This window comes from Balaenoptera physalus (assembly GCF_965194825.1).
Source record: "Balaenoptera physalus genome assembly, chromosome: 10".
Lineage (NCBI taxonomy): Eukaryota > Metazoa > Chordata > Mammalia > Artiodactyla > Balaenopteridae > Balaenoptera > Balaenoptera physalus.
In genome coordinates this window covers 77,589,426-77,615,081 of record NC_138889.1, presented here as the reverse complement: position 1 = coordinate 77,615,081, position 25,656 = coordinate 77,589,426, and the positions used below count along the sequence as shown (strand labels likewise).

The window sequence follows — 25,656 nt, the reverse complement described above, 5'->3', positions numbered from 1 at the left end:
GAGATCGAATCCATTTTTGATCCCAACTAAGACTATTTCAAGGCAGTATTTTAGCTATAATGGTTGAACCTGGCTAATGATGACTTCTACCATCTTTCTACCTTTTCTATGGTTCCAGCCCATACATGCTCCTCTCAATTACTCATAACAGTGCTACTCTTTGGAAATGGAATCCACATGTAATTCAACCTTGGTTTTTGTCATTTATTCCATCTCTTGCTCTAAACTTTTGGAAGTTCTCAAGAAAATTTGTTCCTTGTCTGCCTGTCATGGGTAGTACCAAGAGGAAGGGAAAAGAACAAATAGAATCCTAAACAAACCACATGCACTATAATCAACCTTGAAAAAACTGAGTCGACCGTGCCTGAAACTTAGCTTCCTATGACTCCTCTACTATACATGATCTTCCAAAAATTCAAGTTACATTTATATCTCCAGCCTAATCATAGAGCGTCCAGAATCGACGGTAATTACGTTCTCTGGGAATTCTTTAGGAAATGCAGATAACATATAATTCCAAGAGTTTGGTGACACCAAGTACCAAAACCATGTATTGGTAAGAGATAATAAAAAGGAAGTGATAACTCATCACATATTATCTACTTCATTTCTATAGCCTCAGTAGTTCCCACATAAGGTAGTGATAGACATATGACCGTGGAATGAACAAGAAAGAGTTGAACTAGAAGGGAATCTTTCCTAAAAGTGGCTCAGAATGAAGAATCTGTTTGTGAGAGGAAAGTGCCTGTCTTACTCTGAAAGTCTGGAAGAACCCTAGTGTCTGTATCACTCCAAGAAGGGCACTTCTTAAGGACTAGTCCAAAAGGCTATTCTGTATCTATCCAAGTTTCCTGGAAATCCAGGAGCTTGCCTAAAGGCAATATTGTCAATTTCCAGTGCTGCCCAACAAAGCTGAGCTATGCTCACATACAAAACTCAATTCCAAGGAAAAGCCTCAATTTTAATACAATGGAAGCTATTCTCAAGGCCGATTTTGCTTCCCTTCTGAGTACTGTATTTAAATTTTTAATATATTTAGCCTGTTCTGACAACAGTGAAAAACCCTAATCTCTGTGATGATAAGAATGCATCAGACAGACACCAAGACAAAGGAATATTAAGGCAAAAAGCTAATTTTTCAAAGGCACTTAATATGTAATCTTGCCTTCCTTTTCCCCTGCTAAATCCTGAAGCAACAATAAAGGAGAAAAACAACTCTGAATTAAAAAATGAATTACATTTTCTGTCACTGGCATTAGCATGCTGAATTTATACAAATTCATTTTCAAAAGCTATTTCTACACTACCTGCCATTTTCTCTAAGAATGCCTGCAGATCCAAAATAGATACGGTATCAAATCTACATCTCTTTTCTGTTTTACCTTTGTTTGCGCATTTATCTGAGCAACCATGGACCGAATCATTTATTCTTAACTCTACACATTCAAAGACAGACAGCAGAGGCCTTTTCCACAGTAAGAGGTCAATGAATGAATCTAAGTACATTAGTCATGCAGTAGATTTCTTTTTTTCCTTTGAAATAGTATTTATTTGGCATTTGCTATATGAAAGGGAAAAAAGAAATCTATTGTGTTAAACCTTTAGGCTTAATTGAAAAATCACTATTGAGCTCCTCGAAACAATGAAAGTCTCAAAATTAAATATGTTACAAGCTGAAATGCCACTCCAAGTGCTGCTTGATTTACATAAATAGATTTGTCAAAGATTTAAACAGAAGTAATCAAGAAATTCCCCATCTTCAGCATCTCTTCTTCCTGAGCTTGAAGGAAGAATGTGATTACCACACAGGTGGGATGCAAGAGCAGGACACAGCCTGGTCCTATCGCTGTGTACCTGGCTCAGCAGGCGTGTGGTTCCCACAGTGTAGAGACTACCTGGGAGAGCTTCCAGAATAAGCCAGGGGATTGGTGGTCTCTTGTGGCTCACTTAGGGGAAGTGTCAGGGGACCGCTTCCCTGCACCTTCTCCCCCTTGAAAAAGTATGGTTTTTGCCACAATGTTGGGATTCTTCAAGAGGGCTCTTCTGTACCCTGGCCTCTGTCACCTGAAGCTACATGCAAGCTGCTTCCCTGATCTTTCCTATATCAAGCAAGGGCACAGTCATTTTCAATCACCCTGTACTTTGAAAGGAGAAAAGGAACAGCAAGTCCTCCTAGGCACAACCCTGAGCTGATCTGGTGTCTGTGTCTGTTTGGTTTGATGTGACTTTGGCTACCAACTCCTGTCCAGCTTGTGTGCTGGACTCGCTCTCCGGTAGGATTCCATGGCTTCCACTGTGACCCAAATGTGAGGATTTTCTGCTGCTTTCCAAAACCTCCTGGCTCTAGACCAGGGCTCTGACAGCAACTTTCATGCAATCTTTATAAAACGAAGAATAACTGTCACCATTTTACGTACATGGAAACTGCAGCTAGAAATGAGACCAGTGACTCATTCCAGGCTGCAAACATCCAAGGAAGTGATAAAAATGAGATTCAACATCAGATGAATCTTACTCCAAAGCCCATTTCTATCTCCACCATGATCTACATGACTAATGCCTATTTTAATCACAGCTGCTGGGCAACTCAAACCAAACCTCCAAACCCATCAGCTAAATCTTGTCATGATAGGCTTATTTAACTAAAGGCAAAGCCCAAATCCAGATCGATTTGGTGCCATAGAATTCCCTTTGCACCCAGGAACCCTACTTGGCTTCCAGTTTGTCTTATCGCTCCAGACTCCATCTCCTTCACTCTGCCAAGAGATGTATTACACTCTGCTTCCACCAAGATGGCAGACTAGGTACCCTAAAAGACTACACCGATTGAACCAACTAAAATGCTGGATAAAATACACAAATCATAACTTTTAAAAATCATCACAGGAGCTGACAGAAAAGGAATAAAGCCACAGTGGCCAAAACAAACTGACAGCCAGGGATCCAGGGAAGCGAGTGAGCACCAAAGCCAACCTCCATGACGTTAGCCAAAACATGGAGCCCTCAAGCTCCCACCTTGCACAGGGGGCCAGGGAGAGGAAATAGAGAACAGGGTCTGCCCAAGATGGGATGTCTTAAAGGAAACTCCAACATCAAGGTACGGCCCCAAAGGGCTGTACGCTCAGCTTAAGAGTGAACAAAAAGGAAACAAGGCTTGCACCAGGCACAGAAGGAAGACCTTCCTACTCAGACCATGGCACTGGCTAGAGGGAAATATCTTCCTTCAGAAGTCTTAAAGAATTCTTTGCTGAGAATTCACCTGGCTGATCCTAGGTTAGCAGTCTGATTCTGAGCAGTCCCTATGATCTGAAAAACCTTAAGGAGATAATGCAATAGTAGTGACCCCTGTGTGGCCCTGGCAGGAGGACACATAATGTAAACCCAGGACTCAGAAAATTCCCACATCTACCTAAGGAAAACAAGTGGCTGTAACCAGATGGGTGAGTTAAGAGAGCTTGTCCTTGCCCTGACGTTCCTCCTTCAAAAGCTGCTACAAGCTCTATGCTCACGTTTCACTCCCTACAGGTACCATCTGAACACACACTTCTCTTTTCCTCTCGTCTTATGTGCTCCTTCTTCTTCTCATTGGTATCGCCATCCTCCTACTGGTAGCATCCACCTCCCTCTCTCCATCAGTCATTCCTTCTTTATATCTTTTGGTTCTCTTTCTAATCCTCTCTCCTCCAACCATAAACTTCCTCGGTTATGATCCAACTTACAGAATCTAAGTTGGAGTCTTGGCTTTGCCATCCACTTTTCTTGGGAAAAACTACATAACTTTCTTGGGACTCAGTCTTCTCATCTGGACAGTGGGCTAATAAACCTAGCTCAGAGGATTGCTGGAAGGATTATAGAGATAGTGAATATAAAAAGTTTAAGCATTGTAACTAACACATAGTAAATGCTCAATAAATATTACCTAATATGAATATCTTTCCAGTTTTTTCCAGATCAGGGGTTGACAAACTAAGGTCCATGGACCAAATCTGGCCCAGCACTTATTTTTGTATGGCCTGTGAGCTAAGAATAATTTTTACATTTGTCAATAGTTATATTTTATTTTTTTATTGAAGTGTAGTTGATGTACATTATATAAGTTACCTGTGTACAACACAGTGATTCACAATTTTTAAAGGTTATACTCCATTTATAGTTATTATAAAATATTGGCTAGATTCCCTGTGTTGTACAATATATCTTGGTAGCTTATAATAATTTGTACCTCTTAATCTACCACTCCTATATCACTCCTCCCCCACTTCCCTCTCCCCACTAGTAACCTATTTTGTTCTCTATATCTGTGAGTCTGCTGCTTTTTTGAAATATTCACTAGTTTGTTGTATTGTTTAGATTTTTTTAGATTCCGCATATAAGTGATATACAGCATTTGTTTTTCCCTGTCTGATTTATTTCACTTAGGATAATGCCCTCCAAGTCCATTGATGTTGCTGTGAATGGCACAATTTCATTCTTTTACGGCTGAGTAGTATTCCAGTGTGTGTGTGTGTGTGTGTGTGTGTGTGTGTGTGTGCGCGCGCGCGCGTGCGTGTGTGTGTGTATACCACATCTTCTTTATCCATTCGTCTGTTGATGGACACTTAGGTTGCTCCCATAGCTTGACAATTGTATATAATGCAGCTATGAACACTGGGGTGCATGTATCTTTTTGAATTAGCATTTTTGTTTTCTTTGGATATATACCCAGGAATGGAATTGCTGGGTCATATGGTAGTTCTAGTTTAGTTTTTTTGAGAAACCTCCATACTATTTTCCACAGTGGCTGTACCAATTTACATTCCCACCAACAGTGTACAAAGGTTCCCTTTTCTCCACATCCTTGCCAGCATCTGTTATGTGTGTTCTTTTTGATGATAGCCATTCTGACAGGTATGAGGTGATGTATCATTGTGATTCTGATTTGCATTTCCCTGAAGATTAGCAATGTTGAGCATCCTTTCATGTTATATTTTTTTTCTTTTATAAATGTATTTATTTTATTTTATTATTATCATTCTTATTTTTTTTGGCTGCATTGGGACTTCACTGAGGTGAGGTGTGCAGGCTTCTCATTTGGTGGCTTTTCTTGTTGCGGAGCATGGGCTCTAGGCACGCGGGCTTCAGTAGTTGTGGTGCACAGGCTTCAGTAGTTGTGGTGCACAGGCTTCAGTAGTTGTGGTGCACGGGCTCAGTTGCTCCGCGGCATGTGGGATCTTCCCCAACCAGGGCTCAAACCCGTGTCCCCTGCATTGGCAGGCGGATTCTTAACCACGGCGCCACCAGGGAAGCCCCCTTTCATGTTATATTGATTGATTATATTGAAGTGAAATAAGTATATACATCATGTTCTCAATTTTGCTTCTTGATCTATAAAGACTAAAATTTACCAGCTGGCCCCTTACAAGAAAAGTTTGCCAACTCTTCTTCTAGATTATCACAGATTCCAAATTTTGCAGTGAAGACGGAAGTACTCAGTTTTCTAATTTTAATTCTATTCACGGTTTGAAAGAAATAGACTTATAAATCTTCCAAAGTGCTGGCGGTGTTTAGAAGGTGGATTAAACCATTTTCTGCTCACAATTAAATATCTTCTGCCTCACAAATGGCCATTTTACATAATAATGTTTTGAGGACAGAGCTCAATGTGGCTGCTAGATAATAATGTACAGCTAAAAAGAGAAAAATGACATTCCTGCAACGGGAAAGAATGAGAATGAAAAAGGGCACTCTCATCGCCAGGAGATGGAGAACCACAGTCACCTGAGGCTGAGTGGCATGTTTCTTGTTCCAAAAATTTGGTAGCGAGCTAAAATATAATTAACAGTATTGAGATCAAGCTGCTCCAGACAATATGACATAAAAGCTTCTATATGCCACAAGCTGGAAGGCAAATTATTGCCTACGTTTCACATTTCCACTGTACTCTGAAGTGAAAAGAATCTCTCGAATCTCAGTTTTAGTTTCTCTCTTTACAAAAGTGCTCTCTCTCCTTTGCAGACAAAAGGGGACTTGGCCAAAGACCTAGTATGAAGCAGAAACATTATCTTCAGCAGCAGAGTCTTTGAGTCCGAAATACAGCCCTACATCCCAAACACTGACCTACCCACCGATTTCTTCCACGTGCTACAGCTGATGGCAGGAGCAGTCACAGCCGCAGGTAGAATAGGATTAAGGTATCATTTTCACTGTTATTAAAATTCTCCCTTTTGCAGAGCATAATGTCTCTTAGGGCCAACCAAATTCTTTCTTTGCCCTAGGCCGGAACTCATGTCCACGACTGATCGGTATCATAACAACAGCATTGGCCACGTTTTCTATCTATTCAGCGCCTTTCTTCACAAGGTTCAGGGCTTCTCATTATCAATCTAAACTTTATGAGTATATATTATCAAAGCCCCTAATTGTTTACATTCCCGGCTCTGCCACTCAATATGAACGTCTCTGGGGATAGAAATCACATCCTTTTCATCACTGCCTCCTATGTGCCTAACACAGTGCCTGGCAAATAGCAGATCCTCAAAAGACGTTTGTTAAGTGTATGATGGGGAGGAGGGAAAGATGCAGAATTATAAAACTGAAGGTGTTGAAAGGCAAACTTTGCCTCCTTCACTATTTAACTCAGGACCAGTTTTGAAATGCATCATATATTAGAAATGTGATATAATGCCTTCCCGTGACAATAATCTGTTCCTAACAATTGCTATTTTGCCCTTTCCGATTACTGGCAATGATGCTTGCATCCAAAATGCATTAGCTTATAAGCAGCAGTGACTCTGACCATATATCATCTCTCAGTGTTACTGGTTTAATAGCCAATGGGCAAATTCCTTTTCCACTCCCAGGGAATATACAGTGATACATATTGCCTTTCTTCCAAACATTTTTCAAGTATTTTGATACAGCCTAATAGTATCAAAGGCGTAAATGGTTATGTTTACTATAGGTTGTCCTATTTCAAGAAAGAATAAACCATTTTTATAGTAACATATAGCAGATGCCAACACTAAAAATGTTTCCATTATAGCATATCACTCTAAATTCCAGATAGGATGGACAAAGAAATGAAACATCACAAGTGAAGTTTAGATACCTACTTTTGCAGTCATCTTGGCCAAAAGCTCCTGTAAATCCATTATTCCTTGCACCAAGCTTAAGAAATCACTGCAAGTTGGGCAAGCTCAATAAAGAAAATATAAAATAAATGTTGATACTGTGCTAACAGAAAAATATATATATATTTAAACAGTAGTTTTTTAGCTATATAAAAGTGTCTTTGCTTTTCTGGTTAAGTATGACTTCAAAATTGAGTGAATTCACAGAGGATTTCAGATCTAGATCTTTTCCTTTTATTAATAAGCAAAAAGAAAGGAACAAGGACTAACTGAAAAGGACAGTATGTTTCTACCTTGAAAACATTTTTAAATTTAAACTAAACTCTCATTTTTATTGGGACTAAAGAATTGTGAATTATCACAGAAGCAGCAAAAGTACACTCATATATATCCAAGTCAAGAAGTTTAAAAAATAGTTTATATACATATATTTATATAATTATATGAACATAACTTTCTATATTAACCTACAGACCCAAAACTGCTCATATAATCTTTTCTTACCTTCAAATGTTAATTCTACAAATAATACATAAGCTTTTTAAAAATCCAAAGACACAGAAGTATTTTAGTATACATAAAATCTCTCACTAACCCCACCACCTCATAAGTCAATAATGTAAATAGTTTGTTTGTATCCTTCCTGAAGTGCTTCTCTGATGTTATCAACAAGCTATATAATATTAATAATTCAGAAATGCTTTAAGTTGCTACTTACTGCGATTCAGGTTCGGACACTGTGTTATGTATCCATTTGGCATAAAGATGATTTTCCCATCTTGGATAATCCCCTTGATAACAGAAGAGAGAGGTGGCAATTAGTATTACAGTTACCAGTTCAAATGGCCCCTGTCACATGCTCTCTGTAGGGAAGTGGTTTTTTTGGTTTTTTTTGTTTTTTTTTTTTTAGCAAGACTGATAACCGTATTCAGAAGGTGAGTTGGCCTCAGTCCACACTGACCTACTCCAAACCATCCTCTTCTAAAAAATCTCAAAATGTCCATTCATCTTGAGAAAGCTACAATTACCTACCACTGGTTTATGCTAATGATATCACAGAACTAAGGATCCATCAGTCACTGTTCTTAAACTGTCCAACTAAAAAGACATTGATGCAATAAAAATTCTCCTCAATGCCTTAGTCATCTTGGAACATTAAATATTGCTGATTTACAGGATTTTTTTAAGTGGGAAAAAGCGACAATAGGAACATATTATACTAAAATGCTCTACTGATTCATTTAGTCTAGGAAATAAAATTAGACACGGGGAAAACTCCTTAAGAACCTTGCTCTTAGCTAACTGAGTAACATGAGTCTTTGCTGGTGAGTCTTAAGATTTGCTCAACATCTCACTGTGGATAAAAGGTGGTCTTTTAATTCTGCAATCTAGTCTGGAAGAACAGCCCTAATTTAAGAAAGTCATTGGGGCTGCCATCTCTCAATGAAAATATTGACTTGGCTTTTGGATTTTTCACGTTGAATTTCAAGATTCCGTTTTTAGGGTATTTTTTTTCCTGATTTGATGGAAGAGATATTACAGAACAGATGGAACATGTAGAACCTGGTTCCGAATATTGAGCTTAATCTATAAATAAAACATAGACTTATGATAGTGTGGTGAGTCTTTCAGAGGGAGCAGCATTTAACGTTTATGTGCACATCTTCTAAACAGCAGAAGGTAGTCAGCAAATGCTGTTTCTGCTTATTATTCCAAGATAAAATATTAATTGGAAATATTAATAGAATTAACAGGGTCACAAGGCCTCTTCCTCCGAATTAAGTACTTTGATTAACCTCTTCCTCTTCGAGGATGATGCAGTGCCCGTGATTACGAGAAGAGATGCCTCACCATGGGAAGGAGGTGCCTGCCGTAGCTCCTCAAAATGAATGTGTCATCTCTTGCCAGGGAATTACAGGGAGCAATTAATGGAGCACAGTCTAAGTCAATCAGCTTCTTCCTGGCACAAAGTTGCTCAGTTTTTCAAAGCAAATTAACTCCTTAGAGAGGCCAGGGTGCCTTTCAAGCACATGTGAGGAATTTGAGAGAAGCATGGGATTGGCAGTCAGGGGCCCAAGGTTTAAGGTCTGGATCCATTTGTAGCTAACTGGGTGGACTTAGTAAGTCAACCACCCCCTCTGAGCTTCAGTTGCTTCATCTGTAAAAAGAAGTGCTGTATGCAAAAGCTACAGAACCTTCTAGCACTCAGGTGCTGGGTCAATGAAACAGGCATCCAAACTGAAAGTGTCACAATTTAGATCTCTGTGCTTTTGCTAACTTTCAGGATAAAAGAAAAAACTCAGTCCAGAGCAGACAAAGCGATAAATTTCCATCAAAGAACAGACCAGAGAGAACTAAATACACATCAGAAAATATTCGTCTAATGAGGCTGAATATGGATGAAGTTATAGTGACCAACTATTCAGGTTTGCCTGGGATTTAGAGATTTCAGTGCTAAAACTGAGAGATTCCCAGGCAAACCAGGACAGTTGGTCACCCTCCCTGATGCCAAAGTGGCAAAAGCACACGTACTAGGAAAGGATCAGGTCTATCTATTACCTGCTGGTTAGAAGAGCCTAAATCATTCTTATTTTTATCAGCCACGGAAAGGGCCCTCAGAAACCTGGAGTATATTTGTCATGGTATTATCTTTGCCGAAACAAATAAAAAGTCCATTTGAAAAGGATTTCCCATCCACTTATCCTGTAGCAACATATATTATACACAGCAGCATTCCTTTTGTTTTCTTAATGACTGATTTAGTCACTTTGTAAATTACTAATTGCCTCTCCCACACCTTTCTTCCACCTGCCTCCCTCCTCTGTCTTTCCACTTTTAATCTCCGGCACACACGTGTGTGTCACACAGATCATTAGGTGAAGATCAATGATGTTGACTTGAACAAAAACGGAAATAAGAACTGACAGCTTCTCGATCCCTATCAACACAAAAACTCAAGGCACTTGATATTTTTTCTGAAAAAGATGTCATGAGGGTCAGCCCACATACTGGCATAAAAACATGTTCTTGCCAAATGAATCAAGATGAGAACGCTAATTTATTTGAATAGATGTAATTCCATGTTGGATTAAATGAAGGGTGGCAATGTACTGTACAAATACCAACTGTAACCCAAAGAAGTGTGAGTGTATGTATGTGAACCTATAAATACATACCTGTGTATATATCCCAGCACCTCCCCACGACAAGAACCAAAAGGTCTTGCACTGAATTGTCATATGAACTAGAGTCATCCCTCAGTAGCTGGAAGGTAGTGGTTCTGGGACCCTCCCTTTCCCCTCCACCACCCACCCACCACAGATACCAAAATCTGCGGATGCTCAAGTCTTTTATATAAAATGGCATAGTACGGTAGGTCCTCTGCATACACAGGTTCAACATTCATGGAGTCAACCAACTGTAGACTGAAATTGGTTGATTCTGCGGATGTGGAATCTGCAGATAGAGGGCCAACTGTATTTAGTGCCCGGACATTTGTCAATAAAAGAAGCATTTGCTAAGCCTGTATTTTTCTTTAGAAAATTGAGTTTTATAAAGTATAAAGCAACAAACAACAAAGCAGCTCGATCAGCCTTATTTCTCCCAGAAAACTCATCTGTGAGGATTTCTATAGATGAAAATGTACCTTAGAGGACAGCAACTTCTCCCCAGAAAAGATGAAATAAGGGATAAAAAGATAGAACTTCTATTATTTCTCATCATTTAACTTTAAATGTATCTACACTTAACTGAAAAAAAAAGAAAAACTCTGGCTGGGCCTCTAACTAGTGGACTTCATTTGATCTCATTTTTTGAGACCTATGCTTTACTTCATACCATTCACCACAGCCGTATTTCTCAAACTGCCAGTTTCTTAAGAATCACATTGAGTATTTGTTTAACATTCAGATTCCTGGGTCAACCCCAGATTCTGTTTCAGGAGGGTTGGAGTGGGCCCAGGAATCACCATTTTTAAAAGCTGTCCCAAAGGATTCCCATGAAAGGTCAAGGGGCCCCACTTTGAAAAACCCTGCCCTGTTGTCAATCACTTGGATTTTCTGGAGCAAGAGTGTTTACTCCTTACAAGTTCACAGTGGTGAAAGTAGCACCTGCATCCAGTCCACGAACAGAATAAAATCTTACTGATTTGGAACTGAATGGCAACTAACCAAATTACTAAATTATAAAAACCATGAAAGCAAAAATCATAGGTTTTCACCTCAGCTTTCCCTGCAATTCCTATCATAGTATATTTCACGAAGTAGGCACAATCAATACCTAACCTGGATCAAATTCCTAAAAACTATAAATTATATAATTGTAAGAGAGCAAAATTTGCCACTCAAAATGTCTCATTGGCATGCAGATTATTTAGACCTGAAAACAATCAAGGCCCAAAAGACTCAGGAAGAAACTTTGACCTTCTCCCTAACTGCCTAAAAGAATTTAGATAGAGGGCCTGTTCCCAGAATAGAACTGTCATCAGAAATATCTTCAAGGAATATGAACTAGGTGTGGTGGGGCAACTTAGAGATTAGCATGCACTCTGCACCCCCATTGTCTCTGCGTGGCCCAGCAAACATTTATTTACTGAACATTTGCTTTGCCATCTCCGTGTGAATTGCCTACCTCCCCTTGAGTCCCAAAGACCTACCACCACACTCTCTGCTGTCTTTAGCTGAAGACAGTATTTAAGGTGAGGGTTTCAGCCATTTTGGTAAGCTACTCAGTTTTCCTGGGTCTCTGCCATGTGTACATGTTATTAAAATTTGTTTTGAGTTTCTGCTAATTGGTCTCATGTCAATTTAATTCTTAGACTCGTCAGAAGAACCTAGAAGGGTAGAGGAAAATTTCTTCCTCCCTGACGCAATATTGAACTATAATTTTCACAGCTATTAAGAGTCTGTGAAAATCATGTAGAATGCTAGTTGTTAAACTAGGGGAACATATCAGAATTTTAGAGGAGGGTAAGGGAGCACAGTCATGTATGAAATTTTGACAGTGGTTCTGAGGTGATTTTTAGATGCCTGATGAAAACTACCGATCTAGGGCCAGATCACCTGGTCATTTGACCTATGAAAAATCTAAAGCTCTGATACTTTAATCAGCTTTCCTAAAGGACACCTTAATCTTAGGCCATCAACAACAGGTCTACTAACTCCAAACGAGGGCTGGGCCACTGCAACACAGTGTAAGTAAAATATATCATTTGAGAAAGTCTCACAGTTATGTGGGCTTTGTAGCACAAGATGGTGCTACAAGGAAGTCCTGTTACCCAAATGAGGTTCTATCTTAACTGTCTTCATGGAAAGATACTATTCAACCATCCATAATGAATTATTTGCATTAGATACTAACAGCTTGCTAAAACAGTTTTTCAATGCTGGAAAACTGAGGTCCTTTTAGGTAGCCTAACATTCTCCCCTGCAATCTTATTTGCACTATTAATTTGCTAAACAATCCATTTTCTTGTTGTTAGAGCAATGCTAAATCTCAGCCACTCTGAGGATCTAAAAAATTCCCTAAGGGGCAGAGCCCAAATTAATAAGCTTTTACTATCAGTACGATGGAAAGAAGAAAAACAGATATTTTTTCCTCTTCGTGACATCCACCTGTTACCACCTTCTACTTCCCCCTGCACTCAGCTCACCAGGCACTGAAAAATAAATTTGCACCAGGCAGGTTTTACATTATGGGTTTGTTGCCTGGGACACTAATGCCCATTATTTCCGTTGTTCCAAGAACATTTACTCATTTCACAGTAAGAAATATAGGAAGATGCAATAAAAAGATTAGAAAAATTATGCCATTATTATCCTCTTATGTATGGAATAACTATTAGGCAAACCCTACTAACACTCGGAGCTTTCTGATACAAATGAAAGCAGCTTTGCCGCCAAACAAAAGCTAATTCTTTTCTTAACGCTCTTATTTCCCTGCAGATCTCTGTTTACATTGAAGAAAATGGTTCCATTTTTTTGTATGCTAAAACACTGAAACAAATTGCTTTGAAAGGGAAAGGAAAAGGAGGTGGGGAGGGTTCCTGGAAGGCTTGTAAATATATGGATGAGAATGTGCTCTGTTTATAAACTGGCAAGGACCCAAGCTTTGGCAACAGGCTAACAGAAAGTTAAGACTTGGGAAACCGACAAGGAGGATTTTCACAATGCAGCCAATTATGTATTTCTGCCCTGAAGACAGTTAATAAAATATTCCAGCTTGCATAAAAGCCAAGAAAGACACTTGTCGACTTTCATTATGATCAATAAAAACTGTCAGTTCATTAGCATATCATTAGCTGTCCTGCTGTTTCCAAAGCCTTAATGCACAGAAATATTAATCTACAAATATATAAGACTCTGCAGTTCTGTGACTTTGACTTTCTGCATGAAAGGAAAAATGAGAATTAGAGATGGGAGGAATCCAATATGGCTTCTTTTTCTATGTGCCTATAAACATATGTTTACCATCTGTGGAATTATGGGAACCAGCTGAGGTAAAAAAAAAACCAACAGCTGTGGCATTAAAAAAAAAAAAGTAATTTCACTTCCCAGTGACAGCTCAGCTGTTAAGGAGACAGTGAAGTCCAGGTAAGGGAAAGGTTTCAGACCCAAGTTCACCAGACAGAAAAAGAGAGAAAGACAGAGACAGAAAGGCTTGGCCTCTGTGAAAGGCTTTGAGATGGGAATTCTCCACGAGATCTCAACTATTTAGTAACTGTCAGAACACCCAAACCTCTGAAGCACTGTGATTCACCTAGGCTTACCCTCTGGAATAATGACAGCATAATCATCTTAGAATGCATCAAAGGGAAATTCAGCAGTAGGCAACCACCTTGATAACGAAAATCTATGACAATCAGAAGATTCAGACAAGCCTATCACCACTGGCCAACTATTTTCTCAAATGAATGCTGTTCTGAAGTGAAGAAATCCCCAGCCTGTGTTCTGTGTCTCTGATCGGAAGTAACTAAAGCTAGAGGCTTACGTGCCAAGCAGCAAGCAAGTGATGCCACCCTCTGCTCTTTCATCAGCAGCACTTTCATTGCACTATTCCTAACGATGCACCAGGACCCAGAAATTAGGTTTGACAAGTGAGCTTTTGCTTTTACTTTGCCTATGAAATGACGTATTCATATTTAAAATAGAGAACAATACAGTTTTAACCTGAAAACACAACATAAGCATTATTTAGTTCTGGAGCCAAAAGGCAGGTGTGGTTCTTGGACCCAGGAGGCAGCTTCTACCAGGTATCTATTAAAAGCCTGAGAAGTCACTGGAGAAGTGACTGCCTCTTTTACAGGGAGATTTTTGCAGCATTGATAAAGATAATTTCTGTAATGAGACAGTGATACATTCCCCCTACCCCAGCCATCTCACCTTACCAAAGGATGGAATGAAACACGGGTTGGTATATAGGGATATGAGTTTTAAAAGGTTTCCTTCTAAAGAGCTGTTGGATGGAGCTACTCCTATAGGGGAACAAGGAGAATTACAACTCTTCCTAGGGAGATGTGGTGTGTGGAATTGCCACCTCCTTTTGGTGCTTCTCACTGGGACCACCTGTTTCTTTGGGCTGGAGCCCTGGAAAAAGGCAGGTCTGTCTCCTCCACAGGACATGGCATACCTAAGTGAAATACCCCACCATCTAACACAGTGACTGGTACATAGCAAGCAAGTCCCTAAAAAATATTTGTTGAATGAATAAGCAAAAATATTGAAAAAGAAAGTTCTAAGCTTCAATCCTATTTCTTACAAACTATGTGAGACTGGCAAGTTGCTTAATCTTTCTGAGCCCCATTGCCTGATTTACACAGTAGGGATAACACAGTCGGCCCTTTGTATCCGCAGATGCACAGTCCACAGCATACATGGATTTTATATAAGGGACTTGAGCTTCCATGGATTTTGGTATCCGCAGGGGTCTTGGAAACAGGATACAGAGGGACAATTATAATAACTACCTTATTAGGATTCTCTGAAGGTGATACACAATTAACTAAGATAATATATGTACAGCCAGACTAGGTCTCGAACATAGAAAGCAGTTAATAATTGTTGGTACTCTCCTCCTCATCCCCACAACCCACCTCCGCAGGAAAATGATTGTCCAAGTCTGTAAACACCCGTTGTGTTTTCTGCCTGTATCAGGTATTTGGGCTCTTAAGCAAGGATTCCTTATATCTACAGAGAATCATACACTCATCAAGCTGGAATAGATAACAGGACAAACTATTCTCCCTGTCTTAATCACAAGCTCCCAACTAAAACAGAAGTCCCTAAAAGGCAGCAGAAGTGCCTGTCTTTACTACAGTATAGAGTTAAGCATATACGGAGCATTAAATATATAAGAAAGAGGGAGAAGGAATGCATGCTGTAAACCTACTAAGTGCCGGGTGCTTTTAATATATATATATATTTTTTAATTAATTTATTTATTTATTTATGGCTGTGTTAGATCTTCGTTTCTGTGCGAGGGCTTTCTCTAGTTGCGGCAAGCGGGGGCACTCTTCATCGCAGTGCGCGGGCCTCTCACTATCGCGGCCTCTCTTGTTGCAGAGCACAGGCTCCAGACGCGCAGGCTCAGCAGTTGTGGCTCACGGGCCTAGTTGCTCCGCGGCATGTGGGATCTTCCCAGACCAGGGCTCGAACCCGTGTCCCCTGCATTGGCAGGCAGATTCTCAACCACTGTGCCACCAGGGAAGCCCAATATATATATTCTTATACAATCTGCATTACCTGTATGAGAGACATCTTGTGCACTTTACAAATAAGGCAGATTCATAGCTTGTGCATTTATTCATTCATTTTAAGAGTACATCATCTGCCAACTGTGTACCTGATACTATTTGAAGCACTTGCTGAATAAAACAGACACAGTTCTGACCCTGGTAAATCTTAGACTCTCGATAATGTGACCAATAAGAAACAAGTAAGCCCCCCTATAAACTATTCAGGATCAGCTACCTAATTTGCAGAGTCCCTTGTTCAAAAATTATTGAAAACTTGAAGGTAGCAACAGCAGAGGCTTAAACCAATCATGGGGGCCTTTCTAAGTGCAGCACCCTGTGGGATTGTTTTCTTCATCCTGCTCAAACCTGCTGGTGAATTCTGGCCAATTTTTCATTTCAGTTGTACTTCCCAGCTGCGGAATATCTATCGGGTTCCTTTTTGTAATTTATCTTTATTGATATTCTCATTTGTGCATACATAATTTTCTTCACTTCCTTAAGCTCTTTGTCCGTGTTTTCCTTTAGCTCTTAGAACACACTTAAGATAGTTGTTTTCAAGTCTTCATCTAGTAGGTCCAATATCTGGGCTTCCTCCAGAATGGCTTATGTCCATTTATTTTCTTTCTTTGAATGGCAATACCTTCCTGGTCTTTTGTTTGCCTTATGACTTTATTTGAACACTGGACAACTGAATATTGTAATGACTCTGAAGGTCAGTCTCTCCCTTCCCCAGGGTTTCCTAGGTTTTTTTTTGTTTGTTCTTTTTTGTTTATTGTTGAATGCTGTAGTAATCCATTTGTTTAGTAACTTATCTGACTATTTTTATAGAGACTGTATTCCTTATTATGTCTGGTCACTAAAATCTCTGTTCCGGAACTTATGTTCAGAAAGTTTTTAGACCAAGATTTCCTTGAATGCCAGGAGCTTGGAGAGGGGGAAAGTTGGGGGAGAGCATGCTATATGCTGGAGCCCTCATTTAACACTTAGCCATGCTTGCACTGATCCTAGGGATCGGCCCAAAGTGAACACGTAGGGTATTCTCAGGTCTTTTCTGAGCATGAATCTTGCTCTGGGCATGCATATAGCTTTCTAAATTCCCCATATACATGATTGCTTTTGAATGCCTTAAACTGCCCAAAGAATCTCTCTCCTCAGCTCTTCCTCCTATCTCTAGATTGTCTAATGTGTGTCAACTGTAATCTTTTGCCCCAGATTGTTTGGTAGCTTTGCAATATTTTCAAGAAATGTCCACCAATTTTTTTGGTCTGGGAGAATTCTGAGTTAGGTGAAATAGAGATAAGTGTCTTGCATCAGTCCTTCAGACAGTCCCAGACAGAACAGACATACAAAATAATTTGTAGATAAGATTTGCTCTGTTCCCTCCAGAGCCAGGGACCATTTTCCGACATGGGAACATGGGCTGAAATCTTCAAGACTGCCACTGAGCTGTAGCTGGTGTGGGGCGAGGGCAAGTAAAAATGCCATAAAGCTTTCCTGCTATTTTGATGTTGCCTTGTTCTTGATTCAAAATTAACTTGGTTGCTACAAACATTTAATGTTTGCCAAAATTCTGACAAAGTTGGTTCTTACAGTTTCTGCTTGTTTTTTGATGTTTCTGTGGAAGTAAAGAAACTTGGAGCTGCCTACTCCACTGTTTATTGACATGCAGCTACCTGTGTTCTAACAATCCCTCCTGGAGATTCAGATGCAGTCTAAAGTTGGAGAGACACTAATCTAAAAAGACACTAAAGCAGAAGCTAATTATTGACTATATCTTATATTTTGTGAGATCTTTATAGAGACCAAGGTGAAACACTAATCTAGACCATCAACACACGTCACCTATGTCAGTGCGCTCAAATTTGAGCCTTCAAATCTACAGATCAAAACCAGTGAGAAAGGCCTTTTAAAAATATATAAATTCCCAAACCCTACAGTTCAGATTCTCAACAAGTGGGTCTAGGTAGGCATAGAAATTTGAATTGTAAACTCTTCCCATCTGACTCTGATGTCTTTCCATGACTCGGAACCAGTTGCTGCCCTTCACTACAGACGCAAGACCCCTAAGAAAAGAGCTTCACCAGTGGGTAACTAGCTACAAAACAAGAAATAGCATAAGTGAGAGCCAGTTTGGAACAGAGACACTTGGACAAATTTCTGATGATTCTTGGACACGTGGAAAATCATAGAACATGAAAAAAATCACCTGTATGGATATGGATATATGTACATATTTATACACATACATATGTGTGAATTATCACCCTGAAAAATTATGTCATGATTTTTAATTTCGAATATTTATGATGTACAAAAGGGTTGAAACCAAATTACAGCAAATACCTGTGAATTTCCCACCCACCTTAAATAAAATGTTATCACTATAGTTGAAGACTTCTGGGTACCCATCTCTAATAAAACCCCCATTTATTCCTCTTAGAAGTTAAACTAGTCTGAATTTAGTGCTTATCATTTCCATGCATTTACCTTTTTACATGTGAATGTATAAATAAGCAATAAATTGGATTGTTTTGATTTTTACACATACAAATGATTTACTACCATAATATTCTCCTGCTACTTGCTTTTTCATTCAACATTATGTTTGCAATTCATCAATTTTTACTCAAGTTCTATGATTTTAATATTTACCACAATTTAAACCTTCTCCCAGTGATAAGAGTTTTTTCCCAAATTTTTGAAATTACAAAAGAAAGAAAATGTTCCTGTGATAATGTTTGTATATATCTTCTTGGGTACATGAGTTTCTTCAATGAAGAAACATAGAAAGAAGAGTTTCTTCAGTGTTTATACCTGTAAGTTGGGTTCCTGTGTCATAAGGTACACACATCTTCAACTTTATACAAAATCTCCCTAATTGCTCTCCTTAGTATTCTACCAATGCAAGTTTCCACTACAATGAGTATGTGTCCTGTTCTCAACTGTCTCCCTCACACTTAACATTGTCAGGTTTTGGGTTTTTGTTTTTTTTTTTTTCATTTTTGTCAAACTGATGGCTAAGAAATTGTATCTACTAATGGTTTTAATTTGTATTTCCAAGATAGCTACTGAAATGGAATTCCTTTTAGTGCATTCATTGGCTATTCACGTTTCCACTTTGGGGAGCTGCCTTTTCGTATTTTTTGCCAGAATTTTTATTGAGTTATAAGAATCTTCCTTATTGATTTATAGCATTTGTTTAATGGATATTATGTCTTTGTCAACTGATCCTTGTTGCCAAGATCACCTGGGATAAGCAGATCTTTTTATTCTACATATTACACTTATCAATATTTCCTTTAAAGATTCTTCATTTTTTAAGCTTAAGAAATTTTTCTCTACTCTAAGAACATGAAGATGTGCTCCTACGTTGTCTTCTAAAACTTGCAAAGTTTTGCTGTAATATTTAGCTTTTAAGTCAATTGTAACTGTAATTTTTTTGCATATGGTGTGCAAATACGTATTTAAAGCTTTTCCTGTCATTATACACAAAAATCAATTACATCAATTAATATATATACGAAATATTTAAATAACTGATTTTCCTAACCATTTATCGATGAATAAATGGTCTTTTCCCCATTGATCGGGAAAGCCACTTCAAGTTTCCAAGTTGCCACATGTAGTGGAAGGGTATCTTTCTGGCTTCTCCATTCTGTTCTATTGATGCATGTGCCAATTCTTGCACCAATATGACATTATAAGATTCCTATAACCTTATAATAAGCCTTTGTATCTGAAAAAGCCAAGTCCCTCTCCCATTTTCTTCTTCAGAATTGTCTTCATTATTCTTGTTCTTTAATCTTCCATTAGAATTTTAGACTCGGCTTGTAGAGTCCACCCAAAAAAAAAAAAAAAAAAATCCTGTTGGGAATTTATTACAGGTTCACAGAATCTAGAGATCAATTTGAGAAAAACTGACTTTACTGCTTTAAGCCTCCTTCTCCAAGACTTTATTGCTTTAAGCCTCCTTCTCCAAATGGGAAGAATATATTTCTTCCCATTTAGGTGTTCTTTAATATAGCTTTTAATAGAATTTTACAATTTGCTTCATAACTGTCATGTATATATTTGATTTTGTTCTTAAGTACTTACACATTTTTTATATTATAAACAAAATATTATATTTAACTGTATCTTTGTTATTGCTACTGCTGCTACTTTTGTTCAGCAATGCAACTGATTTTGTTTTTCGATTTTGTATTTATGCAAATGAAATGAAAACTTCTGTTCACACAAAAAGCGTCCAACAGTCCTTCTGAACTCTCTTGGTCATTCTAATAATTCATGAGTCCAATTTTTTGTAGACAATTATATAATTCATGAATAATTATATTTTTCTTTTTCATAATTCTTAAGGTTTTAATTTACTTTGCTGGTAAGAATCTACAATGTAGTGTCAAAAAGAAACACGGTAATAGGGATGGCCTGTATGATTCCTGACTTTAACAGGAAAATTCTCTTAATATTTAAACCATAAGTATGATGTTTCTATGTATGTTTTCTTTATGTACTTTTTATCAGTTTAATGAAGTTTCCTTCTATTCCTATTTTGCTAAGAACTTTTTTATCCTGAGTCAGTACTGAATTTCATGTAGTGCTTTTCTGCCTCTTGAGATGACCACAGTATTTTTTTCTCCTTTGTTTCATGTGTTGAATTATGTTAATAAATGTTTTGGTGATAAAAACAAATTTATATTGTTGAAATAACCAATAACTGGGTCTCTCGCTCTCTCTCATGCACACACACACACTGCTAGATTCAGTTTGCTAATATTTTGTTTACATTTTTAATCTATTCTGTGTTCAAAAGTAAATTGCCTTATATTATACAATTCCTTTCTCATACAGTCCTTGTCTAGTTTAGGAATCAAGGTAACCCTATCTTCATAAATGAGTGTTCTCATTTATTCTCTTCTCTGGAAGAGTTTATGTAAGATTGGAATGGTTTCCTTGGATGTAATAGAACTTGCCTGTAAAACCGTCTGAACCCAGCTGTTATTTGGTGGAAAGACATTGTAGACTAAAAAAATGGTCACAGTCCTTTGCTCTTTGCTGGGTCCATGCCCTGTGCAATGGGAATTTGTATCCCATCAAAAGGTGGAGTCAATTTCCCAGACCCTTGAATCTGGCCTTGTAACTTGCTTTGGCCAAAATAATGCAGCAAAAATAATGTGCAAGTTTCAAGCATAGGCTTCAAAAGGCCATTCCCACATCTGCTCCAGCTCTAGAAACCCTGATCAGCCACCATGTAAACAAGCTTGGGCTAGACTGGTAGAAAATGAGAGATCACATGAAGCAGAGATGAGCCATCAAACTGAAGGCCATTCTAGTACAGCCAGCCCCCAGAAAACCTAGCAGCTAACCAAAGATGCATGATTAAACCCACTGAGAATACAAGAACAATTTAGCAAAGCCCAGCCCAAAACGCCAACTCACAAAATTCTGAGCTACATCAACGGTTGCGGTTTCAAACCATTCAGGTTTGAGTTGATCTGCTATGCATCAAAAGCTAACTGATACAACAGATTTCGAATCATGAATTCCTGATGATACAATAATGATTCTAAGACTACCTGGGTTTTGCACTTCTTAAGTCCATTTTGATAATTTATATAGTTTTAAGGAATTGTTCATTTTTCTGTCATTTTCTATTTTATTGGCACAAAATTGTCAATAATTAATTACCATTGTTTTAATTTTTGCAGTGATTTTTGTGTGCTTTTATTATTTATACTGGTTTTCATACCTTCTCCCATTTTTTCTTGCTCAGACTTCCAGATGTTCAGTCTAAGTTATTCTTTGCTGAAAAAATTGCCTTTTTTCACTGGCTACTTTTAAGATCTTCTCTGTGACCTTGGGGTTCTGTTATTCTGCTAATATGTCTAGGTGTGGCTTTCTATTTATCATCATTTGTGTAATAGATTATTAAAATGTTAAATTCTTCCCTTCCTTGAATCCATATCCTTGCAATGTTATATTGCAGAATAGTCCTACAAGAGATGAAGTCTATTTATTTACCCCTCACTCCTGGCTTTCGTCATATGACTTGCTTTGGGCAATAAATTATTAGCAAATGTGATCAAGCAAAGAGAGTCTTGAAATGCACTAGTGCTATAAGGCTTCCTCTTTTTCTTACACTTGGAAACTCAAGACTGCCATGTGGATAAGCCTGAGTAGACTCCACATGGGGAAGAACTGCAGTACACCAGTCAACAGCCAATCTACCACCAGAAATGTGAAGCCACCTACTGACCAACCAAATGACAACAGACATATCAGAGAGTCCAGTACATACCAGCGTACCCAGACCAAGCCAGAAAGATAATCCCATCAACCCAAAGAATTATGAGCTAAATAAAAAGGCTAGGGACTTCCCTGGTGGCGCAGTGGTTAGGAATCCACCTCCCAATGCAGGGGACACGGGTTCGTGCCCTGGTCCGGGAAAATCCCACATGCCACAGAGCAACTAAGCCCGTGCACCACAACTACTGAAGCCCGCGCGCCTAGAGCCCGAGTTCCGCAACAAGAAAAGCCACCGCAATGGGAAGCCCGCACACCACAACAAAGAGTAGCCCCCACTCATCGCAACTAGAGAAAGCCCACGCGCAGCAACGAAGACCCAACGCAGCCAAAAATAAATAAATAAATAATTTTTAAAAAAAATAAAATAGCTATAGTTTAAGCTTCTAAGTTTTCTAAGTTTTCTAAGTGACTTTTTGACAGCAAGAGCTTACACTTTGATTGCACTGTTTCCTGTAATAAAAATTGATGTCTTATCAACTTTAGAGAATCCTCAGCCATCATACTTCTGATAGTGCCCATAACCCCTTTCTCCCATTATCTTTTGGAATTTTCAAATATTTATGGAAGCATATACATACATACACACACTAAATACATATAAGCAAAATACATACATAAAATTCTTTTCCATATATATGCATCTTCCCTACATTTTAACCTTTCCTATTTTCCTCTATCCCTGCACTACAATTAAGGTAATTATTTGACAATATTTTCCATTTCACAAATGCTCTCCCTACCTGTGTCTAATTTACTGTTTAGCAGATTCACTGAGGTTTTTTTTTCACTTCAATGACTATATTTTTCATTTCTGGAAGTAACTTTTGACTCAAATCTCCCTGGTCATATTTATCATCTCTAGTCATAATGCATTTTTTAAAATTTGTTATTTTGCTTCTTTAAACATTTTAAATATAGGGATTTAAAAAATTCTTTATCTTGTAATTCCAATTTCTACAGTCCTTTGAGGGATAAATGGGAAGTTTGCTGTTTCTTCCCATTCTTACTCATGATGGCTAAAAACTCATATTTGCATGAACTTAATCTGTAGTAATCTTGTGAAGTTTGCATTAAAAGTGATTTTCCCAAAGATTATTTGTATTTTCTTCATTAAGAATCCCAAGGTGCCCAACCCAGGATCACATTAAGATAGTTTCTTGAGCTTCATGAGTATATAAATCCAAATTTTACATCTGCTTGATGTCAAGAGCTGTGGTTTCAAATTCTGAACAGGGAACTATTTTTTGTGTGTGTGGAGATAAAGCAGAGAAAAGCTAGTCAATGGACTGCCTCCCTTTGCTAAGTAGTAGACTATTTCTGCCTACCCTTTCACTGGAGGGATGGTCTTCTGAATCATGGCTTTATTTCAGAAGTTTCTGTCCCAACTTCTAAGCTTGCATGGAATCTAAGCCATTCTCCCCATCCCACACAGAATGTTGAATTTAAGGGTCTAACTGGAACTTTTGTACATTGCTAATGAGAGTGTAAAATAGTATACCCACTTTGAAAAATACAATGACATTTTTTATGAAGTTAAACATACACTTAATATATGGCCCAGCAATCCCACTCTGACATATTTACCCAAATAAAAATGAAAACTTTTGTTTATACCAAAGCCTGTATGCAAATGTTTTAATAGCTTTATTCATAAATGCTAAAAACTCAAAACAACCTAAATGTTCATGAACTAAGGAATGAATAAACAAATTGTAGTATATCCACACAACAGAAGTGGAATGTTACTCAGCAATAGAAAAGAATGAATCCCTGATATACACAACAACATGGGTGAACCTCAACATATATACATACTTACATAAATGGTTCCATTTATAATGCATTCTGGGAAAGGCAAAACTATAGGGACAGACAACAAATCAGTGGGTGCTAGACGTTTAGGATGAGGAGAAGACTTGAATAAAGTGCAGCACAGGGGAATTTTTGGAGGTTATGGAACAATCTTTTATCCTGATGGTAGTTACATGACTGCACAGATTTTCCAAAACTCACAGAATCATACATTTAAAGAGGAGAATTTTATTGTATATAAATTATACCTTAATTTTTAAAAAAGGAAAAGGAAAGAAAAGCCCAGGACCAGATGGTTTCACTGGTGAATTCTACCAAACACTTAAAGAATTAATGTCAATCCTTCTCAAACTCTTTCAAGAAACTAAGAGGGAGGAACACTCCCAAACTTATTTTTCAAGGCCAGCATTAGCCTGATACTAAAGCCAGATAAGTACACTACAGAAAAAGAAAAGTATAGACCAGTATCTTTGATAAATATAGTTGCAAAAATTCTCAAATTATTAGCAAACCAAATTAAAGAGTACATTAAAGGAACATACACCATGATCAAGTGAGATTTATCCCTGGGATGCAAGGATGATTCAACATATGCAAATCAATAAATGTGATACACCACATTAATAGAATGGAAGATAAAAATCATGACCATATCAGTAGATGCTTTGTCAAAAGCATCTGACAAAATGCACTATCCTTTCATGATAAAAACACCCAAGTTGGGCATAGAAGGAACACACTTCAACATAATAAAGGCCATATATGATAAGCCCACAGCTAACATCATACTCAACATTGAATGGTTGAAAGCTCTTCTTCTAAGATCAGGAAAAAAGACAGGGTGTCCACTCTCACCACTTTTAAGTCAACATAGTACTAGAAGTCCTAGACAAAGCAATCAGGCACGAAAAAGAAAAAAAAAAAAGGTTTCCAAATTAGAAAGGAAGAAGTAAAAATGTCTTTGCTTGCAGATATGATCTTATACACAGAAAATCCTGAAGACTCCACCAAAAAACTTTTATAACAAATAAATGAAGTCAGTAAAGTTGCAGGGTACATAATCAAAATATATAAATCAGTTGCATTTACATACACTAACAACAAAATATCCAAAAAAGAAATAAAACAATCTCATTGACAATAGCATCAAAAATAATAAAATACTTAGGAATAAATTTAACCAAGGAGATGAAAGATCTGTACACTGAAAACTACAAGACTTTGATTAAAAACTGAAGAAGACACAAACAAATGGAAAGATATCCCATACGTTCATGGATCAGAAGAATTACTACTGTTAAAATGTCCACACTACCCAAAGCAATCTGTAGATTCAATGCAATTCCTATCAAAATTCAAATGGCATTTTTCACAGCTATTGAAAAAAAAAAAACCCTAAAATTTGTATAAAATCACAGAAGACCCCAAATAGCCAAAGTAATCTGAGAAAGAACAACAAAGCTGGAGGCATCACACTTCTGTATTTCAAACTGTACTACAAAGCTATAGTAATCAAAACAGTATGATACTAGCAAAAAAAAAAAAGACACATAGACCAATGGAACAGAATTGAAAACCCAAAAATAAATCCTTGCCTATACAGTCAACTAATATTTGCAAACCATATGCCTGATAAGGAGTTAATATCCAAAATATACAAAGAACTCATACAATGCAATAGCAAGATAAAGTCTGATT

The 25,656-nt window shown here is 37.9% G+C and overlaps 1 protein-coding gene across 3 annotated transcripts in view; it reads right to left on the bottom strand.

Annotated features, from left to right (window-relative positions):
• NELL1 (neural EGFL like 1) overlaps positions 1–25,656 on the bottom strand; it is an 856,536-nt gene that overhangs the window by 663,924 nt on the left and 166,956 nt on the right. For all 3 annotated transcript variants that reach the window (XM_082476605.1, XM_082476604.1, XM_082476603.1), the window contains exons 6-7: positions 7,828–7,900; positions 7,092–7,174 (exon numbers count right to left, since the gene is read on the bottom strand). In XM_082476605.1, the coding sequence (XP_082332731.1) occupies positions 7,092–7,174; positions 7,828–7,900 (156 nt within the window). The remainder of the gene's footprint in view (positions 1–7,091; positions 7,175–7,827; positions 7,901–25,656) is intronic.